This window comes from Typopeltis vanoorti, chromosome 9, assembly GCF_054136105.1.
Source record: "Typopeltis vanoorti isolate ZY-2024b chromosome 9, IOZ_Tvanoo_1.0, whole genome shotgun sequence".
In the NCBI taxonomy this organism is placed as follows: Eukaryota; Metazoa; Arthropoda; class Arachnida; order Uropygi; family Thelyphonidae; genus Typopeltis; species Typopeltis vanoorti.
In genome coordinates this window covers 69,273,443-69,296,995 of record NC_143557.1, presented here as the reverse complement: position 1 = coordinate 69,296,995, position 23,553 = coordinate 69,273,443, and the positions used below count along the sequence as shown (strand labels likewise).

At 35.3% G+C, this 23,553-nt stretch overlaps 1 protein-coding gene across 1 annotated transcript in view; it reads left to right on the top strand.

The window, feature by feature from the left end:
• Positions 1–23,553, top strand: part of LOC150103130 (uncharacterized) — a 607,032-nt gene that overhangs the window by 452,785 nt on the left and 130,694 nt on the right. Inside the window, exons 24-25 of the mRNA XM_090397550.1 lie at positions 7,153–7,330; positions 15,325–15,407. Coding sequence (XP_090253676.1) covers positions 7,153–7,330; positions 15,325–15,407 — 261 coding nt within the window. The remainder of the gene's footprint in view (positions 1–7,152; positions 7,331–15,324; positions 15,408–23,553) is intronic.

Here is a 23,553-nt window from a genome sequence, read left to right as displayed (position 1 = left end):
GAATAATATGACTTTGAGAACAAGAAGAGTCACATGCATTGACTTTGACAATGCCACTCTTCATTATAATTTCTGTTATTAATTCTGACAGGTATATATGGCAGGTACCAAAAAACTATGCGAGATCACACCATTAGTTTCTTGCCAGTTAACTGTGTTCTATACAGCCTGGTTCTCTAAACTTGTGCAGCTTCCAGAAACAGTCTCTGATTGAAAATGGGATTTGTAAAGTAGCTTGACTTTTTCTAAGGCATGTTCTGCCTAGTCTGCCTCTTGGTTGTCAGGATATACTGTGTAAGGATATACTTTTTTATGCAGTTTTTCTGACCAGGATAGTCCATCCTGTCTGTCCAAAATAATGAGCTCTGCATGGCAGGAGATGAAATAGACATCTGAGAAGGAAACAGGTGTAAATTTTTCTAGAGATTTGTATATTTATTGTTTTCTCATTCTCCTGTGTTGTTTCAGGAGGGAACCCAGTTTTCTGTTGTATCTTTGATGCAGGGTAAAGATAAAGTGTATGTATAATCTGGTTTTTTTTGGGGGGGGGGTGTCTTTTTAAGGAGTTTGGTGAGGGTTTCTTTGTTGGAATGAAGTAAGTAGAGCCTATTCCAGGTGCATTGCTAGTCCTGAAGACAAAATTTTCTCTGCCCTGGAGGTTAATATTTTCTGCTCAGGACATGGACTGGTTATTACTAACACCATGTTCCAACATAAAAATGTGCACAAATTCACATGGAGAGAAGAGGCTAGGAATAAGAAAAGTCTCATTGACTATGTTATTGTTGATAGTGATGTTTTCTCCCTGGTGCAGGACACCAGAGTGTACAGAGGATTTGAAATTGGAAGTGATCACTATTTAGTCTTGAGCAGGATAAAATTGAATTTCATATTGAAAAGAATAACATGTAAGAAAGTTTTAAAGCGAATAAAAGTTGAGCAGCTCTCAGATGTGAACTGTAGACTAAAATACAGAAAGATTATTGAAAAGAAAATGAAGGAGTTTGAGAACAGGAATCAAACTTTGGAGATTCAGTGGCAAACTTTGAAGAAAACATTGATTGATTCTGCCAGAGAGGCATGTGGTGAGGTTGTGTGCAAGGATAAAAAAAATCAGAACTCCCTGGTGGACACAAGAAGTTAAAGAGGCAGTGAAGGAAAAGAAGAAAACATATCAAATGTTCCTGGCAAATAAGTCTGCTTGTGCTCTTAGAGAATACAGAGACAAATGTAAGAAAGCTAAACAGTGTGTAAAACTAGCTAAACAAAAGTCATGGGAGGACTTTGGCAAGAATATAGAAAATAAATATCAAGAAGGTGGCAAAATATTCTGGAGGTTGTTGAAGAAGCTTAGGAATGGAGGAAAGAGTGCTGTAAAAGGAGTTAGAGATGATAAAGGTGACATGAAAACAGGAGAAAAAGATATTCTTGAAGTATGGAGTAATTACTTTGAAAAAATGCTAAATGAAACAAGCAGTGATAACAGCACAGTGATAAAAAAACACTGACCAGGCATGCAGTCAGGAATACATATCCATACTTGAAGTAGAAAAAGCCATCAAAGGCTTGAAATGTGGAAAGGCAGCAGGAGTAGATGATATTCGACCAGAAATGCTGAAGTATGGTGGTATAAAAGTCTTACAGTGGCTGCACTGCATAGTTCAGAAAGCCTGGACAGAGGGACGAATTCCCGATGATTGGAGTAGAGATCTCATAGTACCCATATATAAAAAGGGAAATAAAACTGAATGTGAGAATTACAGAGGTATTTCCCTACTGAGTGTTCCTGGCACGATCTGTGCAAGTATACTTGAGAAACGGTTGAGAAGAATTGTGGAAGAAAAGCTTGGTGAAGAACAAGCTGGATTCAGGCTAAATAGAGGCTGTCAGGATCAGATCTTCACTTTACGACAAATAGTCAAGAAAACATGGGAATATAACAAAGATCTGTATTTAAGTTTTGTCGATTTGGAAAAGGCATATGACAAGGTGCCAAGAGAGAAGCTATTCAATACACTGCAGTTATATGGTGTCAATGGGGCATTATATCAAGCAATACTTAGTCTTTATTTGAGTTGTAAGTCAGCAGTTAGAATTGAAGGAAGTACAGGAAGATGATTTAATGTTAAATCTGGTGTGAGACAAGGATGTACATTATCCCCTCTGTTATTCATTATCTATATGGATCACATTATGAAGGAATGTGGTATTAAACCTGATATCAAAATTGGAGATGTTAATGTCAGCTCTTTGCTTTATGCAGATGATGTTATATTTCTAAATAAATCCGCTACAAGTCTGCAAGATTCTCTGACTAAATTGAATAGCTGTTGTAATAGATATGGTATGAAGGTCAGCAATAAAAAGACAAAGACAATGAAAATAGGTAGAATCATTGAAAATCTCAACTGTGTTGTGAATGGAGAACCTGTGGAACAAGTAAAACATTTCAGCTACTTAGGCACGATTTTTACTGAAGATGGTAAATTAAATATAGAAATAGACAACAGAATCAGCAAAGCTGGTATGGTGGGAAGTCAATTGAATAAATTCATATGGAATAAGAAAGAAATTAGTCGGAACACTAAATTAGCTGTATACGAGACAGTGTTCAAACCAGTTTTAACTTATGGATCTGAGAGCTGGGTCAGAAGTAAAACACTTGACCAAAGACTAGAGACCGCAGATATGAGAGTCCTGAGAAAGATTATAGGCGTGAACAGATGGCATCAATGGCAATATCATATTAAAAATGAGGATAGGAAAGAACTTGACATTGTCAACATCCAGGAATGCGTTAGCAGAGCTAATCTTAGGTGGTATGGTCACTTAAATAGAATGGGAGAGGAAAGATTAGCAAAACAAGTGTTCTCTGCCAGGTTGGCAGCAAAACGACCCAGAGGAAGACCAAGATATAGGTGGATTGATACAGTACAAAGTGCCTTAGACGATAGAAATATAAGATCTGATAATGTTGGAGTCTTGACAAGTAACAGACTGATTTGGAGGAAAATTGTAGATAGGAAGTTAGTAATGATGTAATTTTTTCATGTAGTACTGTCATATCCTGTACACCCCTTGAGGGTACATGGCGGGAATTTGATGATGAAGTTTCTGGGTAGGATAGTAATGTGAAGTGATATTTAGGAATCTGTGTGTGTGTGTGTGTGTGAAGGGGGGGGGGGAGCTTACTGTAGACTGGATGAATGTGCAAGACCCATCCACTTGCTTTGTAACTGAACTATCCAAGAAGAGTAAAGACCCTTCTTTTTCCTCTTCCACAGAAAACTAATTGGGTGATAGATATTGTTGATGAGAAAGAGTCTGTGGGCTATGTTACTAAATGGCAAAGGTATCATCTACATACCTTAACTATACTTTGAGCTTGGGATGAATTTAATGCCAAAGATTCAGATGATTTCGCGTATGAGTTAGCAATAAATAGTCGAGACAATTCTTTCAATTTATTATTATAATCGTGTGTGTTCAGGATCACCATAGCATTGCCTTTATATGCTTTCACTATTACTATGCTTTGGTTTAGTTTTAAATTTTTCAGAACTGCTTTTTCTCCCTAAGAGATATTGCTTCTTGGAGGGATTTAATTTTTAAGTAAACAGTGACTTGTACTCTAATGATGTCTGCCTTCAACTTGTGGAAGGCAGACATCAAATATAATGGCAAACAATTCGCTTTGATGGCGAATTGTTTGCCATTATATATATGTGTGTGTGTGGAACTTTTTCAAAGCAACAGAAAAATTAAACCCTTCACTTAGAATTTTAGTTTCATTGTCCAAATGTTTATAATCTGACATGTTATGGTTGTGTGATGTATACTTTTTGATGCACTGCCCTATCTACCCATCAGCATTAATAATAGAAATTACCACAAAGTACAATTATTGCCCTCCATGTACATGACTGCTCCTTGAGATAATTTCATTCACTGTCTTCACTGATTGCGTGTTGTTAAAATGTGTGTGTGTGAGAGAGAGAGAGAGAGGGGGAATGCTAGCCTGAGCTAGCAAAATGTTACTTAAAATTATAATGACAGAATTAACTCACATAAAATATTATTTATTAGTAGAATTTTTGCCTGAGTATCACAAGCATCTTCAGTACATGTAAAAATGCTAATTAAACCATAACTGACAATTTCAAAGGGTGCCACCTAAGTAGCTCATGTAAGATCTAAAAAAGGTCATTAAGTTTCCTAACTTAATGCAAAATGTAAACTTATAAATAATGTGATTCTTTAGTCAGTAAATTATTTATAGGCATTCCAGTTTTTGTGTATTTATTTTTGTTTCAGAAACTTTGATGTGAGTCGACAAATTTAATTTAGTTTCCACCTCCAGTAACTGGCTTTTCACTATTGACCATGGTTCCCATGTTTATATTGTGCTGTTACTCTGATGTCATGTGGGACAGATGGATGCATAGATGGGCAGAAGTTGCAGTTACTGTCCTTTGGGAATGTATACAGACTTAAATGTTGAAGCCATGTAGATGTAATGGAATTAATAAACATCAATCAGGAATATTCCTCAGTGATACATATTATTCTTTCATTTAAAGTGGCAGCGAAGTTGTGAACAGCTGTGATTCCGTTGGTTGGTAGCAGAAACTCCTCCTAACCACAAAACTCATTGGAAAAAGGCTGCACTACTTTACAGAAGTAAATGTACATCTTTCTTTAGTCTGTAAATTAAAGATACCAAGAAATTATATACTTGGTTTAATTCTTTTCCAAATGTAAGCAAACAAAGTTTGTGCCTGAAATATAATCAGGACAGGACAACTTGTATATAGAAGCTAATGACTTCACTAATTATGGGATTCTAAGGCAAGTGATTAATATCACTTGTCTTAGTATCCCATAATGCAAAGCACATATCCTTATGGATATGTATAATGCTGTGCATTATGGGAAGGGTCACTACCCAGACCGGTTTCGACCTTTATTGAGGTCTTGTCAGTGGAAGCCAAACCCAGAAGTGCCACTAAGGCTGAGGTAACAGAAGTTATTTTCAGACAAAGCAAATTATGTTTGCTTATACTTGGAAAAGGATTAAACCAAGTATATAATTTCTTGGTATCTTTAATTTATAGTATAACCAAGTGGAAAAACTTCCAACAACTTAATCTGTCTTTAAAAACTATTCTATTCTCAGTCAATTTAAAGTATAAAACTACTTTCATCCAAGAAACACCAATCCTCTGCCTTCAGCTCAGTGGCCAAGAGCTTCCAGTGATGTATAAAGATGTCTAAATTCCTTTAAACATCTTTACGTAATTTTTCTATGAACAAATTTTATTATCAGTTGAATTATTAATTTAGGATAAAAAATCAGATGCATTTGAATTTTGTTGATACAATTTTAAGCAATCTTGTCAGAATCATATCCTATTGCAAATAAAAGAATGATGCAGAAAATTGACTAGACTGTAAAAAAATAATCATGCCTCATGGTAAAATTCATCAATGGGAACATTTCATTTATTAACAACAAGATGAATCAAGCAATTGTATAGTACGCCCACAGATATGAGACTCTTTGACACTTTTGCGCATGTCAACAGAAAGAGAATCCATTCCGATAATAGGGTAATCAATCTGTATTGTGGGATGAGTTGTTTATTATTACACGTCGAAAAATTAACTTCTCTTTTAGGATCATTGTAGTTTTTAAAGTGGTAACTATTTTTACTTGTACGATAGTTGGAAAATTTTACCTATAAAGCACGTGATTTCACATGTTGTTGACCAATTCGTTCATTGCCTTATTTCTTTCTTCCCCTTCAACATGAATTGACTCTTCTTGGCAGTCTGCCAATGAGAGCTCTTGCTTATGTAGTCAGACTATATTTACCATTTTTACATCATTTTAACTGAAACTCTTGTATTTTATTGCAGATTATATTAAATAGGCATCAGATGTAAGAGAAGCATAGTCTTCTCTTACATTAAATGTTCTGTTCATTACCTTCTCTGCCATTATAGAACTGCTCTTAGCTGTTTGTGATACAGAGTATGATATATTATGATATGAGAAGAATAACTGATGAACAGTATATAATGAGAGTGAAGAAATGAGGATGACAGAAGTGAGAGAGGAACAGAGGTGGATGAAAAGAGAAGATTAGAGTTGTTAAGAATTGTCTTTCAAAAAATAAATACAAGGAAGGAATATTGGTGTTTTTACTATTTTGAAAGTTTTTGTGGATAAATTTATTTTTAGTGGTAAATGTGACTTGAACATTTGTGGTACATTTTCTGTATACATTTTCATAAATTAAATGCAATTAAATTGTCAAATATGGCAAGTATTTATCAATTTAGTTGCTGTGGTCTGTGCAGTTGACAAAAGCTTATAAAAGAAGAATAAATATATTTTGTAATAAAATATGAGCAAATAACAGTTTGTACTTCAGAGGATGACTCTTAGTAAATTGCAGTATGGTAGCTGCTCTTCTAAGCATGACACCCAGACCAATACCTAAGTCTTCTACAGACGATTTGATGCCTACGTCACACTGAATGGCATGGTATACGAAGCAGTAGCTGCCTTAATGCTTCCTTTCTAGTGGTCTCATCACCACCACCACCATTACAGTAGCACTACCAACTTGCGAGACACAAATGGTATTGCTTCAGGAGCTAGATGATATCCCTACTTTGAGGCATTCATTCATCATTTCACATTAAGGACGTAACTGTTCTGTTCATGCTTTTACTATAGTATGGCTTAGGGACTATCAGTCTTACCTAACCACTTTTAATTATTTATAATTGAGATATCGCCAGGTCAGGGCTGGCCATGAACGTGGTCAGTTGAGCATTTTACCTTAGTCTGATAGGTATGAGTACGAAACTTGAACTATCTTCATCACTATTCCTTGAGTCTATAAGAAATTTCAATTATGTTTAACACTACATTCAGTTTTAGTTTGGTGAATATGGGAATTAAACCATTCTCCTAGGCTAGTTTCACTTTTTCATTATTTGCAAGAAAGAAGTTTTTATTTATTGATTTCAAAAAATGTGAATATACAGATAGAAATTAACATACCAGAAACAGTAATTGGTTAAGTAAGTTTGGAATATATTTTAATTATAACGATAAATTTTTTTGATACCTATTTTCAGATACCTTTAAGTGGATATGGAGGCATTAGTAAGATTCATATAAAGGAATTAGATAACAAAGGAGGAAAACATTCACTTTACTTGAAATCCCATTTTCCAGGAGAGAAAATTATTACTAAATTTACAGTCCATAATAGTGGTGTTAGAGCAGGTTTTGTCAAAATTCTATGTTTTGGTGGTAAGTATTGTATGCTTAAATATTTTGCTCCTTGTAATCTTTTATAAGCAATGCTTCAACTGTTAATGTAGCTGCAATTTTTATATTATTGCATAAGCATCATTTTGTTAAGTAGGCAATGAATTTGACTTTCACAAAAATAATTTGTAATTCATTGAGCTTATTGCATATATTCTTATGTGCTACATGCTAGTGCATATCAAAGTTTATATATTCTTAACTCTTCTTAGCTTGAATTATTAATTGGTTAAAAAAACAACTTTTTTCAATAAGTTCTAGATGTTTAATTTTTATATTTGTATTTTTTAGTGCTGTAAAGGTTTATCCTGATGATCTGTTTCAGAAAAAAAAAAAAGTGAAACATGTTGGGCATTTGCTTCAATAAGTAGCACACTGACAGTTTGGGGGGGGGGGATTTCTGCAAAAATACGAATGAATCCAAACCTGGATTGAATTCCCACTGTCCCAACAGTAGCTACAAGATGCACCCTCCTCTTCCATTTCAGAAAAATAGATGCAGCCTATAGCAAACATTTAGGGATCACAAGAATAGTTTATTTTAGTGGATAGTTTGCTATAGTGAATTTCTTTTATTAGTGATCTCCTTTGCAGGACAAAAGAAATTCACTGTAGCAAACTATCCACTAAAATAAACTATTCTTGTGAATCCCTAAATGTTTGTTGTAGCATGAGTCAAGTGTATTGCAGCTAAACATTCTCAAGCAAGAAATGGTAACTTGCCAAAGAAATGGAAGTTCAAAGGTGACACTAAGCTTGCTGACTACTTAAGAAGGCAAATTTACTCATCTTGTCATGATATGCTAGATTAGGGGGTCAGCAAACTTTTTCTGAGAAGGGCAAAATAAATATTTCATGCTTTGCAGGCCAAAAGGTAAAATCGAGGATATCATGTATCTATATATAATAACCATCCTTAACTGCGAGCTGGGTAAAATAAAAAAAAGTTGGGCAATAAAAAAAGAATTCTATTCTTTATGAGACATAATTATGCTTAATTGGGTTCAAAAATAGTGTTCCCAATCATCAAAAATCTCATCACATATGGCTAATCTGTAACAAGATTTTCAGTATTTCATCTTAGAACATTTGTTTTCCTAACAACCTAATTTTAACATAAACATGCAGACAATATTCAACCATATAAATTTGTCATAGATGTGACTAAGAAACACATTGCACTTAAGAACTGAGTGCAAGTGGGAGTGGTGGCAGCTTACTTCAATGCCAGTGCAATATATGGCCACTGTTGCAGTGGCATATGTTGTTGGGGAAAAAATGTCTGTAGGGAATATGCAAATGAAGGGCATAGCCAGAATCACATTAAAACTGCTTTATGGATCCTGAAACAGCAATTTTATTATTCTCTCATGAAATTTATTTAAAAATCATCCTTAGCTTCTGGGTCTTGCAATAATGGGTGGCATGCTAGAGTAGGGAGGTTGAACGAAGAATGCTTTTTATCTGAGTTTGTTTGGTGGAATGCTAGAGCCAACATGTGTGCAGGAGTAGGAAGGTTGAATGGAGAATGCTTTTTATCTGAGTTTGTTTTTCCAGTGAGAAAGATTATAGGTGGCAGTAAGCCTCCTGTATTGAGATTCTTGATAGTTGTGTCCTATATTGGCAGTTTATGGTACTGGCCATTACAGTTTTCAACTTGTAGAACATTTTTTCACTTGGTTATAAATTAAATTAAAAATATCAAGAAACTATATTCTTGTGTAATTCTTTAACCAAGTTTAAGCGAACACAGTTTGCATGTGAAGTATCTTCACAACTAAGCTACTTATATATAGAAGCTAATGACTTCACATTCTTTACTTGCCTTAGTATCCCATAATGCAAAGAATACATCCTTTTGAATGTGTATAATGTTATGCATTATGGGAAAGGCCATCACTAAGGCCAGTTTCAACTTTTATTGAGTATTCTCAATAAAAGTTGAAAGTCATCTTAGTATTCCTATACTAAGTATTAGAATACTTAGTATAGGAATGCAAAAGAGCCGGATAGTATTATGAGAAAGAAAAGACAGATGGACAGTATGTGGGAAGGAGGGGGAGGCCTCAGAACTCCTTTATATCATAATGTAGCCAAAGGTTATTTCTTTTTCACCAGTGTCATGCAGCTGAACAACCAAAAGACCAATTGAAACTAAAGTACAGAGATGACTGATACCAACTCAAGGTAGCTATCTCAATTAACTACCTTGAGTTGGCCTTCTCTGCCTGGAATTGCTCTCTACAATTGATCCCTAAGACCACAGTGAACTAAGAGGATGGAATCATTTAAAACACTTAATAGTACAAATAGAATTTTATCCCCCCCCCCCCTGATAAATATTACATACTGTGGGTGGTCTACACCAACTAGTCTAAATACAAACATCATATGACTGGAGACAATAAAATTTCCACAATACAATATTGTAAAGCATTGGTATATCATATTGCTGGTTTTCAAATTCATTTTTTCCTAACTTTCCATAAGTGGTATTTTAATTCATTAATTATAAAAATTCTTTCCCATTGCTGGCAGGTGGAGGGTACTTCAAAAAATAACCTGTTCTGATGTAAATAATGGAATGCCCAACACATAACATAATACGCAGGGCAAGAGGGCAGCTGTAGAATGCATGCTCTGCTGTTTTTAATCTATAACCGATTGGACTCCAATGTTAAAGTACCTCCATTTTATGGCATTTACTGGAAGGTGACCATATGCAATTCTCCAAACGAGATTCCTCCTGTTACAGTATCTTTGGAATTTCAGTAAGTTATGAAACCAAGTGTTATTTTCAGTACCCAACTGTGGCAGTTCTTGGCAAAAGATGCCAAAGATTTCTTTATACCAAGTTTTGCTTTTATTAGTGGAAAAAATGTCAATTGCGAGAACGGAGTAGCAATCTTAGCGTTATGCACAGAATGTTGGTAGTATTCAGGAACAATCTCAAGCTTTTTGTACCTTTATAATCATTTACTCCAAATAGCGGGAGATGAAAACCCAGGTAGTACTGAAGAAGGTCTGCACATGTGTGATTGATCCAATATTTTATGGATTTTTGAAGCTGTATTGCTTAAATAGCAGAAATAGCATTTGGAAGACTAAAGCATCCATGCTTCTTTGATAGTTGAAGAAATTCCTTTTTAACTTCTTGGTATTGGCTGGACTGAAAAAATTGCACAGGTGTTTACTATATCATTGCATTTTCCTTCAGCTTTTGTAATGTCTATAATATTTATTATATATAACTGAGCAGGGAACATTTTAAGTACTATGGGCTTTAGAAGAAAAGGAATGTGGCTCAATTTTTCAATCTTCTAAGGCTTCATCTTTTTTGTTTATAAGTTCTTGAACAGGTCATACTGGGTTAGTGGAGAAGGAAATACCAAGTATAGTGAGATGTTCTCTCACTTAGGGGTTATCCCGAAGAGAATTTTTAATTTTGTCTTGTCATCATTGGCAGTTAATCCATTGATTTTGCCAAAATACTAAAAAAGATGTATGCGGAATCATTATCCCTCAAAGTGCAATGGACTAAGAGGGCAACCTCTTAGTCCATTGCTTGACTCCTTTTTTTTTAAATTCTGACTGGGTCTGATAGGAACCCATTAACTAAGAGGCCAGTAGTTGAATTGTGGCATAGGCTCCTTTAATAACATATAGCAGCCTTTTGCCCACACCAATTTGCTGGAGGATGTGGAACAGAAAGGTATGCCAGACATTGTCAAATTCTTGAGCAAGGTCCACTGATAGCACAGCCATTGGCTGCTTTTTCACATTGACTGGGCAGAGTAGATTGTGTAGCAGAAACAGATTAAATTCTACTGTTCAGCCTGGAACTCCATATGCTTGTGCTTTCAATTATATATTCATTCCTACTCTGAGCTTGTTATTGATAATGTGGAAAAATCTTGTAGTTAGTATAAGATAGAGCAATAAATCTCCAGCTGTTGATTAAGATATTATCCCTATTAGCTTTTGGAATGAGGATGATATGGCTTGCTACAAATTTACGTGGTGTGTGTCTTCTAGAGGAGAAAAGAATTAAACATCATAACTGGAATGAGGAGAATAAATCTTAGGCCTCGTGGTGAACTTCTGCCACTAGACATCAGATCCTGGGATATTAACGGAAAGCCATTAATGTTCCAAGAGTTATAATTTCCCAATGAAAGGTGCCAGGGATGTTTTGGGTGGTAGACATGGCTTCACCATGCACACAGATTTGGGTGATAGTCCTTTCGTTGTGAAATTCAAAGCAGGAACCGATATCTTGATTCGGTATAAGCCTGGAGATTGGGGTTGCAAATCCTCCATGTGTTTGCTAGTTGAGCATAGTCAAGACATACTTTTAATTGTGCATATCCCACTTTTCCACTTCTGGGATGTATTCCTATTTTGACTATGGGGTTTTCAATTCCAGTCTAGTCTCCAGCTGCTATGATGTAGTGGGTAACATATAAATACAGCTGCATTTCCTGGAAGAATTTTTTCCCCCACTGTTCCATTGGATGGATCATAAATATTTATGAACCTTATTACACATCCACAGTATGTCCAGTCTGTTGTCAAGATTCTCCCATCTGCATCCCTCTGGATATTACAGAATAATGGGGGAGGGGATAAAAATCCCCTATTCCAGTCCTGTCAAATCTTCAAACGCTCCAATTAGAGAGACTGATATTTATCTGTTAAAGTTTTCATATGGAGAAACAAAAATTGGATATTATGGCATAGCATAAGTTTTCATACAGCTTCTTGTTTAACTTTAGATTTTGGATGAACCTGATAAGCTCTTCAGTCTGTGAAGGAACAGTTGTGTAGCCTGCTTTGTAAATTCTTTGCCAGTTTTTTTACAGCCAGTTTCATGGCTACTGTTGATTTGGAAACTAGTTATTTTCTTTTCATTTAGATGATAATTGTGCTGAGAAAACTTTGCATCAGTAAACTTCATGTTTTCTTTAATTGTATCTCTCTCTTCCCCTTTATCAGTACAAGTTGGTTCATCATAAACTCTTCTGAGCCTGAGGAGTCATTTGACAATCTACAAGCTTCTCCATCTGTACATTTTTTATCATTTCTTGTCCTTTTTGATTTTGTTCCCTTTTTTTTTTTTAGTTATTTTATTTTTTTTTTTTTTTGTTTATCCTCAATTTTTTTATTAATTTATCTTTTCTTTTTTAATGATCTTGTCTGCATATGAAGTTCTTTTGATGTTTGCTTGCTTTTCCGTTTCTTCTCCAATTTCTCCTTTCCTTGTATAACAGTTTTATTTGTTTGCCTTTGGTCTTGTATCCATTCATTTCTATTCAGCAACACCTTATTATACTAGATTCATTATTGTTAATTTCAGCTAACGCTATTCCTTTTGTATTTTACTGGGAAAGTGGTTCCTGCAGTTCTGGGATTTTAGGGCAATTTTTTTTTTTTTTGGTTGATTTTTTTTGTTTACCAAGTATAGTTTGTTTGAAATCACCATCTTAATTAGATGGAATTGGAAGATCCGAGAACAGTTGGATAGTTGCCTTTTAGTCAGTTGACACCTAAGTGATATGAATCACAGAACACACACACACACACACACACACACACACACACACACACACACACACACACACACACACACACACACACACACACACACACACACACTCTGCTTCTGCACTCTAGGATAATTCACCATAACTTGCTGTACCAATTCAATTCCTCCAAGATTGAATGTTGATAAAATTTGCTATGGACAGCTTCATAGCCATGTGAAGGTGTCCTTACCAGAAAACCAGTTTGGATCTTCATCTGATATATCATTTTGTATGTTACTGATTTTACCCCATTTCATTTTCTGTATATTCCATTAGAAATCTTTCAATTTTTACTGTTTAACCTGGCTTCCTACCATAACAAGAATTATAGTGCTACCTTGGAATGTAAAACCCTGTAGTAGTTCATCCCTAGTTTCCACATCTTTAACTCAATTAAATATTTCCCTCTGTCATATGACTTGAAAGAATAAATCTTGCTAGCCCCTACTATCTCTTTTAAAATCTTAGTCACTTGTCTCACTTCTTCACATCCTTGAATTTCAATTCCTAGAGTTTGCAACCTTGAAGGAATTGAATTGGTGCTATTATTTCAGGAGGGGGGTTAAAACCTTTGCTTTTGATTATAAGAGAAGCCATTCAATCGCAAGACTGAAAATTAAATAATTTCATGATATAGGAACAATTCTACAAATGAATTTATAGTAGCTGAGCTACTATAAAATGGTGGCTGTAAGTAATCCCATAATGCAGATATTAACTGGACTACTAACAATCTTAATAATTACTTAAATAACCCAGTGTGGGTGGAAGTACTTCTAGCACCAGTAAAATAAAATGAAAATATAAGAGTGAAAAACAAAGGAAAGGAGAGCTTGGTCCATCTTTACCACGAGTTGCCTCAGTCCTGGAGATACCTCAGATGCAAACTTTGTTTGCTTACGCTTGGATAAAGGATTAAACTAAATTTATTGTAGTCTAACCAAGTGGGGAAAAACTTCCAACATCTTTCTCTAAATCCAGAGTAATTTAATAATAAGGTGATGCACCTTTTGGCAACTCGTACAGGTAAATGTGACTTCTCCATTGCTTCTGCCTTAGTATCACCACTTCTGGTTCTGGCTTCCAGTGACGAGACCTCAATAAAGGTCAAAACTGGTCTGGGTAGTGGCCCTTCCCTTAATGCATAGCATTATACATGTCTGCAAGGAGATGTGTTTTGCATTACAGGAGATACCGAGACAAGGAGTGATGAGAGCTTGGTCCACCTTTACCACGAGTTGCCTCAGTCCTGGAGATACTTCAGGCACAAACTTTGTTTGCTTACACTTGGATAAAGGATTAAATTAAATTTATTAAAGATAAAAAAAACCAAAGTACATGCCAAAATTCCAAGGTATGTTTTCAGTGCAGAAATACTTCTCTAAAAACTCTGAGTGATCTACAAGATCACTCTAAATCTCACTGAGTGACACTAAAGGATCCCTACTAATCTCATTACTCTGGACCTGAATCACTCCAGGACAGAAAACCAGCCAAAATGAGCAGAACCTCTACTCCTTGGGAAACAAGCTTAAGTGCTGGCCCTTCTTCAAAAACTAAGGTGATCCCTCAGATCACCAAATCAGTGAGTCATCCGAAGGATCATTTAACTCATTACTCGGTGACAGGCTCACCATACCACTGAGCAGAACCTCTCTCACTGAGATTCCATATTTGGTATCTAGTGGAGGATTTCCAGATTATTTAAAAAAATAAAGCATACCTACAATAATAACATATTATCAGATTCCCAACTTTTTATGGATGGAAGTCACATAAAAAAAAATAAATAAATAAATAAAAAAAAGTCTTCCATAACATTTTGTAGGATGGTATATTTAACTTGCATCTTCTTTAGTAAAGAAACATATATCTCGAAGATGTGTAAACTTTAAAACATTTTGTTTAGAGTGAACTGCTTCTCAGCACCTTCTGCACCTATGTGGAAATTCATAAATAACATGCTTTCATTTTGGCAGCTTACCTACAGAGAACAATATCTTCAAATTTTCAACTCTTGTATCACTTGTTTTTAGTGTGATTCAAATAGCATTCTGTGAAGTTTTTTTTACCAGATAGCTTGCAGAAGTTTCATTAAAATTTTTACTTCAGTTATTCAAATTACATTGTGTTCTCAAGGATTGTTATAATTTTAAAAAGTCATCTTGTATTGTTTTTAGCTCATTGTTTAGTGATGACTGTTAGGAAATGGAGATATTTCTAATAGGGCTGGTGCATATGTTATCATGACAGGTTCATCTTCACTACACTACTTGTCGACATCTTAGTAGTATAGAACAAGTAATAAAATTATATGAAGTAATTTAGTTAATGAATTGTAATACATGCTAATTCAATTTTTTTCTCCTCTTTCAATGTTTTCTCCATTAGATGATAAATTGCATCACACAGTACCAGATACATTGATCACTATTCAGCCTTCGGAATTTGTCCTCCTGGATAATGAAAGCAGAGTAAGTTATTATGTGATGTTAATATATATTAACTATTAATTAATTGCTGATGACCATAGATTGTCATGACACGTGGTCATGTGCAGTCATGCTACTTTTCTATGTCATCACAACTAACAACAAGTACAGCAATAAAGTAGTACATATCCATTGTCCATTAAAAGAAAGAAAAACACATGTTTGAGCATCAATACATGTGTGTTTGTCATAGATTACACACACATGCACGCACACACAGAAACACAATTTTAAAACATCCTAACATTATTCTGAATTCAAATTAAATTCTGTGTGCATGTGGGTGCGTGCCTACCTGCAGACACGTATGTATTTATCTATGCATACACACACACAGGAGGAGGGGGGGGGGAGAGAGTATCTATCTCCATTCTGCACCAGTGATCTGCCACTCAAAATAATAACTGTACCCAATATGCCTAATCATTTAGACATATTACAAAAAACACAGTTCTGAAAATGAAAAATTATGCGTATATATAACATTTCATTCCTACTAGAGCAACTCATCAGGGAGATCATTATGTTGCACAAAATACGACCAACTTGCAGTAATTTTCAAAGCATCTTTAACCATTTCACAAGCTTTAATGTTGACTCAGTTATTGGATTGATAATCTCCTTTTGAGAAAATGTAGAAGTGTTACTGGTAGATTCTGCAATAAATCTGCAACCAGATTTATTAGTATTTGGGAAATTACATGTTATTTCTGCCAACTCTTTAGACAGTTGTTCTGAGTTCACTATTTCCTGTAGGTTAAGGACTAATCTCTATTCATTTATTTTAAGGTTAATATCAGGGTAAGAGTCCTAAACCAAACTTAGTTTATGGAATAAACTTTGTGTAGTCTTCAGTCTATCTAGTCTGACATCTAGGCCTCTTCTTATGGACACCAGAGATAGTTACACTCTATATTTCATCTTTGAGGTAACATGATCACTTCATGAAATATACCCTCACTTAATGTTAAAAAATAATAATACACAAATGTTTCATTATTCATATTTACAAATTTAGGGACACAAAACACACGTGTTGAAATGATTATTTTACTTATCATTAGTAAAATAACACTTGATGTTTCGACCCCTGTACTGAGGTCATCATCAGAAAGATACATGTGTATAGGAAACCAAGCTACATGCTCTTGCACTCTATAAAGGAAATTAAATCTATTATGTTAATAATAGATTTAATTTCCTTAGCCTTTTTCTTAGATCTTTTACTTAGCCTGAACTCTAGTGATGAAAATAAATAAATGAAATAAATAAAAAAACTACAAAAAAACTCTGCTAAAGTCCTCCTGTGCTAAGATTCTTCTGGATTTGTACAATTCAGATTGTTATACTACAATTTTCGTCTGTACTTGTACAGTTCAAGTTGCTATTGAATGTTAAGGGGAAAAAAAAAAAAAAAACTTCACCAAGTCTTCTTGTATTGAGATTTTTCTTTGGCTTGTTCTGGTTGCTATAAAGGTTGCAAATGAGTTCTCCACATTCTTGGAATGGTTAGACCATTTTTGTTCAGATTTGGATTATGTTTGAGCATTTCACATGCTTCTTTCCTCTCGAACCAGATTTTTGTGCCGTGTAGGGACTTGGTACCTTACCAATCAGTTCTGTGGTATGTTTGGAGTGCATGGTCAGAAAGGCCGGTTTTTCCAAAATGGAGGTATTTAATGTGTCGTTTGTGTTTGTCCTTCCTAATTGGGATGGTTCGCCATGTTTCCCTGATGTAGGGTAGGTTACAGGTGCATTGTATTTTGTAAATCCCTGGGTGAGCTAGGTGTGGAAGAGGATCTTTGGAAGAACTGAGTAGGTGTCTTAATTTTGTCGGGGGTTTGAAGGTGGTTTTGATGTTGTATTTGTCTATTTTTTCAGAAATGCCTCTAACATAAGGTATAAAATAGCATTCTTAAAATCTTTTTTGTTTTTAGTGGTATCTCTGTGGAGGATCTTGTGAATAGTTTTTTTAATATATCCATTTTTTATAAATGTATGGTTGATAATCTCATATTCCTGGTTTAGAGCTTGTTCATTTGAACAAATAGTTTGAGCTCTGTGTTTGGGTGCTTATGACCCCTAGTTTTTGTGTTGGGTGGTGATAAGAATTTTTGTGTAATGGCTGGCCTGTGTGTGTAGGTTTGCGGTGGATTGAGAAAGAGAGCCAGCCTGAGGGAAGACATGACGAATGTGTGTCTAGGAATGGAAGAGAGTTGTTTTTTTCCATTTCAATGGTGAATTGGATGCGTTTGTGTTGTTTATTCAGGTGGCTAAGGAATGTATTTAGTGCTTCGTGGCCGTGGGGCCAAATGGTGAAAATATCGTCGACGTATCTGAGCCAAACTTTGAGCTTTAGACATGGTGACTCTAGAGGTCATTGCTCAAAGTCTTCCATATAAAAGTTAGCTATTGGGGCAAAGTGGTGAGCCCATGGCTGTAACCTCTTTTTGAATTTAAAAATTATTTTGCCACACGAAATATCCGGAGCAGAGTACATGGGCAAAGAGGGCCATTATGTCATGTGGAAATATGTTCTGTAGGAGCAAGATATTATGATTGATTGGGAAATTGGTGAAAAGAGAAGTTATGTTAAAGCTAACTAATAAATCTTGGGCATTGAGTGGAATGTTTTTAATTTTGTTTATGAAATGTGTATTTTTTATGTAGGAAGGGGAATGACCTACCATTTTATATGGAAGACTTTGAGCAAGCTTAAGGAGGGGTGCTTAAGGGTCAAAGCTCTTTAACTGAGAGGAGACCTCCACATAGCCTTTAAAGGAATGCGGAGAACCGACCAGGGCTTCTGACCTAATGTCTAATCCTCACCTTCTCATGGTGCGCCCTGTTGGGTATCTACTTTGATACTGAATGAACGAGGAAGGGCTGGCAATTTGGTATTTAACCGACCAAATTGTATTCTTATTGATTAAACCAAAATAAAAAACCAAAATAAAAAATGATGGTACAACATGACAAAATTTCATGCCGGCTGGGGCGTCGCCCGGTTAAACAAGGCCCCCGTTGTTTTCGCCAGGGAACCAGGGCGAACAGCGAAAAGTCAGCTACTGGAACAAATCTGAAAATAAACCCCAACTCAACATCACCAGAGTTAAAGATCGGTACTATCAATGTAAGAAGCCTGAATGGCAAAGAAATCGAGCTAGCTGAGGAATTAGATAAGTACCATATCGACATAATAGGGGTGACTGAAACAAAAAAGACCAAAACTGGTGGTGAGATCTTTCTGAGCAATAAATGCAAAATGTTATATTCAGGCAATGACAATCAAGGAAAAGAACGAGTAGCCATAGTATTCAACACAAAATACGAGGCTAATCTTCTTGAATGGCAGTCAGTCTCAAGTAGAGTAATGTGGGCAAATATGAGAATGGAGAACTGGACAATGAGACTTATTTGTGCCTATGGTCCCACAGAAGGTTCTACTAAGGTAGAAGTGGAGGAATTTTTTGACGGTTTAGAAAAAGCAACTGACACAATGAAAAAAGGAAAAGTTGGTCCTTGTTGGGGATCTAAATAGCAGAGTAGGAAATGATTGTGAGACATACAAAATTATTTTGGGAAAATTTGGAGAAAAGAGCAAAGCTAATAATAATAGCAAATATCTGTTGGATTTCTGCTCAGGACATGGACTGGTTATTACTAACACCATGTTCCAACATAAAAATGTGCACAAATTCACATGGAGAGAAGAGGCTAGGAATAAGAAAAGTCTCATTGACTATGTTATTGTTGATAGTGATGTTTTCTCCCTGGTGCAGGACACCAGAGTGTACAGAGGATTTGAAATTGGAAGTGATCACTATTTAGTCTTGATCAGGATAAAATTGAATTTCATATTGAAAAGAATAACATGTAAGAAAGTTTTAAAGCGAATAAAAGTTGAGCAGCTCTCAGATGTGAACTGTAGACTAAAATAAAAGATTATTGAAAAAGAAAATGAAAGAATTTGAGAACAGGAATCAAGCCTTGGAGATTCAGTGGCAAACTCTGAATAAAACATTGATTGATTCTGCCAGAGAGGCATGTGGTGAGGTTGTGTGCAAGGATAAAAAAAATCAGAACTCCCTGGTGGACACAGGAAGTTAAAGAGGCAGTGAAGGAAAAGAAGAAAGCATATCAAAAGTTCTTGGCAAATAAGTCAGCTTTTACTCTTACAGAATACAGAGACAAATGTAAGGAAGCTAAACAGTGTGTAAAACTAGCTAAACAAAAGTCATGGGAGGATTTTGGCAAGAATATAGAAAATAAATATCAAGAAGGCGGCAAAATATTCTGGAGGTTGTTGAAGAAGCTTAGGAATGGAGGAAAGAGTGCTGTAAAAGGAGTTAGAGATGATAAAGGTGACATGAAAACAGGAGAAAAAGATATCCTTGAAGTATGGAGTAATTATTTTGAAAAACTACTAAATGAAACAAGCAGTGATGACAGCACAGTGATAAAAAAACACTGACCAGGCATGCAGTCAGGAATACATATCCATACTTGAAGTAGAAAAAGCCATCAAAGGCTTGAAATGTGGAAAGGCAGCAGGAGTAGATGATATTCGACCAGAAATGCTGAAGTATGGTGGTATAAAAGTCTTACAGTGGCTGCACTGCATAGTTCAGAAAGCCTGGACAGAGGGACGAATTCCTGATGATTGGAGTAGAGCTCTCATAGTACCCATATATAAAAAGGGAAATAAAACTGAATGTGAGAATTACAGAGGTATTTCCCTACTGAGTGTTCCTGGCAAGATCTATGCAAGTATACTTGAGAAACGGTTGAGAAGAATTGTGGAAGAAAAGCTTGGTGAAGAACAAGCTGGATTCAGGCCAAATAGAGGCTGTCAGGATCAGATCTTCACTTTACGACAAATAGTCGAGAAAGCATGGGAATATAACAAAGATCTGTATTTAAGTTTTGTCGATTTGGAAAAGGCATATGACAAGGTGCCAAGAGAGAAGCTATTCAATACGCTGCAGTTATATGGTGTCAATGGGGCATTATATCAAGCAATACTTAGTCTTTATTTGAGTTGTAAGTCAGCAGTTAGAATTGAAGGAAGTACAGGAAGATGGTTTAATGTTAAATCTGGTGTGAGACAAGGATGTACATTATCCCCTCTGTTATTCATTATCTATATGGATCACATTATGAAGGAAAGTGGTATTAAACATGATATCAAAATTGGAGATGTTAATGTCAGCTCTTTGCTTTATGCAGATGATGTTATACTTCTAAATAAATCCGCTACAAGTCTGCAAGATTCTCTGACTAAATTGTATAGCTGTTGTAATAGATATGGTATGAAGGTCAGCAATAAAAAGACAAAGACAATGAAAATAGGCAGAATCATTGAAAATCTCAACTGTGTTGTGAATGGAGAACCTGTGGAACAAGTAAAACATTTCAGCTACTTAGGCATGATTTTTAGTTAAGATGGTAAATTAAATATAGAAATAGACAACAGAATCAGCAAAGCTGGTATGGTGGGAAGTCAATTTCTCTCTTACTCCATGGAGTAAGAGAGAAATTAGTCGGAACACTAAATTAGCTGTATACAAGACAGTGTTCAAACCAGTTTTAACTTATGGATCTGAGAGCTGGGTCAGAAGTAAAACACTTGACCAAAGACTAGAGACCGCAGATATGAGAGTCCTGAGAAAGATTAGAAGCGTGAACAGATGACATCAATGGCAATATCATATTAAAAATGAGGATATTAGGAAAGAACTTGACATTGTCAGCATCCAGGAGTGCGTTAGCAGAGCTAATCTCAGGTGGTATGGTCATTTAAATAGAATGGGAGAGGAAAGATTAGCAGAACAAGTGTTCTCTGCCAGGTTGGCAGGAAAACGACCCAGAGAAAGACCAAGATATAGGTGGATTGATACGGTACAAAGTGCCTTAGATGATAGAAATATAAGATCTGATAATGTTGGAGTCTTGACAAGTAACAGACTGATTTGTAGGAAAATTGTAGATAGGAAGTTAGTAATGATGTAATTTTTTCATGTAGTACTGTCATATCCTGTACGCCCCTTGAGGGTACATGGCAGGAATTTGATGCTGATGTGACTTTGAGCAACACGCTCTAGAGTCCCTAAAACAGAGTCTGACAGAAGACCTATGCTCCCTGGTGGAGTGAAGAGGATTAAGAAGAAGAACCATTCCAAGAATGTGGAGGAACCATTTGCAACCTTTATATCAACCAGAACAAGCCAAAGAAAAATCTCAATACAAGGTGAAGTTTTTTTTTCCTCTCAACATTCAATACCAACTTGAACTGTACAAGTCCAGAAGAAAATCATAGTATAACAATCTGAACTGTACAAATCCAGAAGAATTTTAGTACAGGAGAACTTTAGCAGAGTTTATTGTAGTTTTTTATTTATTATATTTATTATTTTTATTTTATTTTATTTATTTATTTTATTTTTATTATTATTTTTTTTTCATCACTAGAGGTCAAGCTAAAAAAAGATCATTTAAAAGCATAGATTTAATTTACCTTTATAGAGTGCAAGAGCATGTAGCTTGGTTTCCTATACACGTGTATCTTTCTGATGATGACCTCAATACAGGGGTCGAAACGTCAAGTGTTATTTTACTAATGAAGTAAAATAATCATTTCAACACGTCTGTTTTGTGTCCCTAAATTCGTAAATATGAATGCTGATCACCATGTAACCTTAAAAGAAAGGTGTTATTTGTTACATATTAACATTTTCTTCCAGAGTGATATGTTGTTTATCAGATCATCAAAAATATCAGTTCATGCAGATCTTGGATCTTGGTCTTCCTTTGGATCAAGATCCTTTCTAATATCTTCATTTTAAACATGATTCTGCCACTGATGGTATATCTGTTCACTCCCCTAATGTCTCAGAACTTTTCTACCTGTGGTTTATAATACTTGATAAACTTTTATTTTTAATCCAACTCTCACATCCATAAGTTAAAAGGGGTTTGTACTCTCTCTTTAGTGCTGGTAGTTTTGTGCTTTTGCTATTTTCTCTCTTATACCATATAAATTTATTCAGCTGATTCCCTACAATACCAGTTTTGCTTATTCTGTTGTCTATTTCAAAAAATTTAATTTCCCCATTATCACTAAAATTTTGCCTAAATAGGTGAAATGTTTTACTTCTTCTCTATATGGAAAGGATTGACTTCAATTGGGTTTATATAGGTCAAATTTATTTGAAACTAAGTAAGAAATACCGACAAGTTTTGCCAACTTAGCTGTTTGGCTTCTTCAGGGTAAAAAATAATAGATACAAAACAACTAAAACTGTTCTTGAAGGGAAGAACCGAATACAACTGTATTTTTTGCAAAAACAGAAGAACACGTACATCACGCACATGGAGCTTGTATGGTGTCAACTGTTGTTATGTAGGAACATTCTGTAATTAGCAGCAAGATTTAACTCTGGCAAGCTTAAAGATCTTATGAGGGTCTTCCAAATATCAGGCAGAATTAATCCTTGGTTTCTATTTAAGTTGTGTTTAGAACAGATTACTGTTATGGAATACAAGTGACTTTTAAACCTTTAAAGACTATCCGCCAATTCTTAAGATCTTCGAAAGACAGTCATGCTTTCTTCAAATATGCCGGCATCTAGAACATCCCCTGTTCATGCAGATTAAACTATATTGGTCAGACCTCTAGAAGTTTGGAAATCAGAAAAAAGGACACGTAGGAGACATAAACAATAACAGAGAAGACAATTCGGGGTTAGCACATCATTTCTCCAGGACAAACCATACCATAGAATGGGAAAAAAGCTCCATGCCCTACTTAGAGGAAGATTTTCGCTCCCGAATCATAAAAGAAGCCATAATAGTTATCTGTTCTAAACTTAAATAGAAACCAAGGATTAATTCTGCCTGATATTTGGAAGACCCTCATAAGATCTTTAAGCTTGCCAGAGTGAAATCTTGCTGCTAATTACAGAACATTCCTACATAACAACAATTGACATCATACATGCTCCATGTGTGTGATGTGTGTGTTCTTCTGTTTTTTTTTAAAATACAGTTGTATTGGGTTTGTATAGATCAAATAAATTTGACCTATATAAACCCAATTGAAGTTAATCCTTTCCATAGTTTTTTTGGT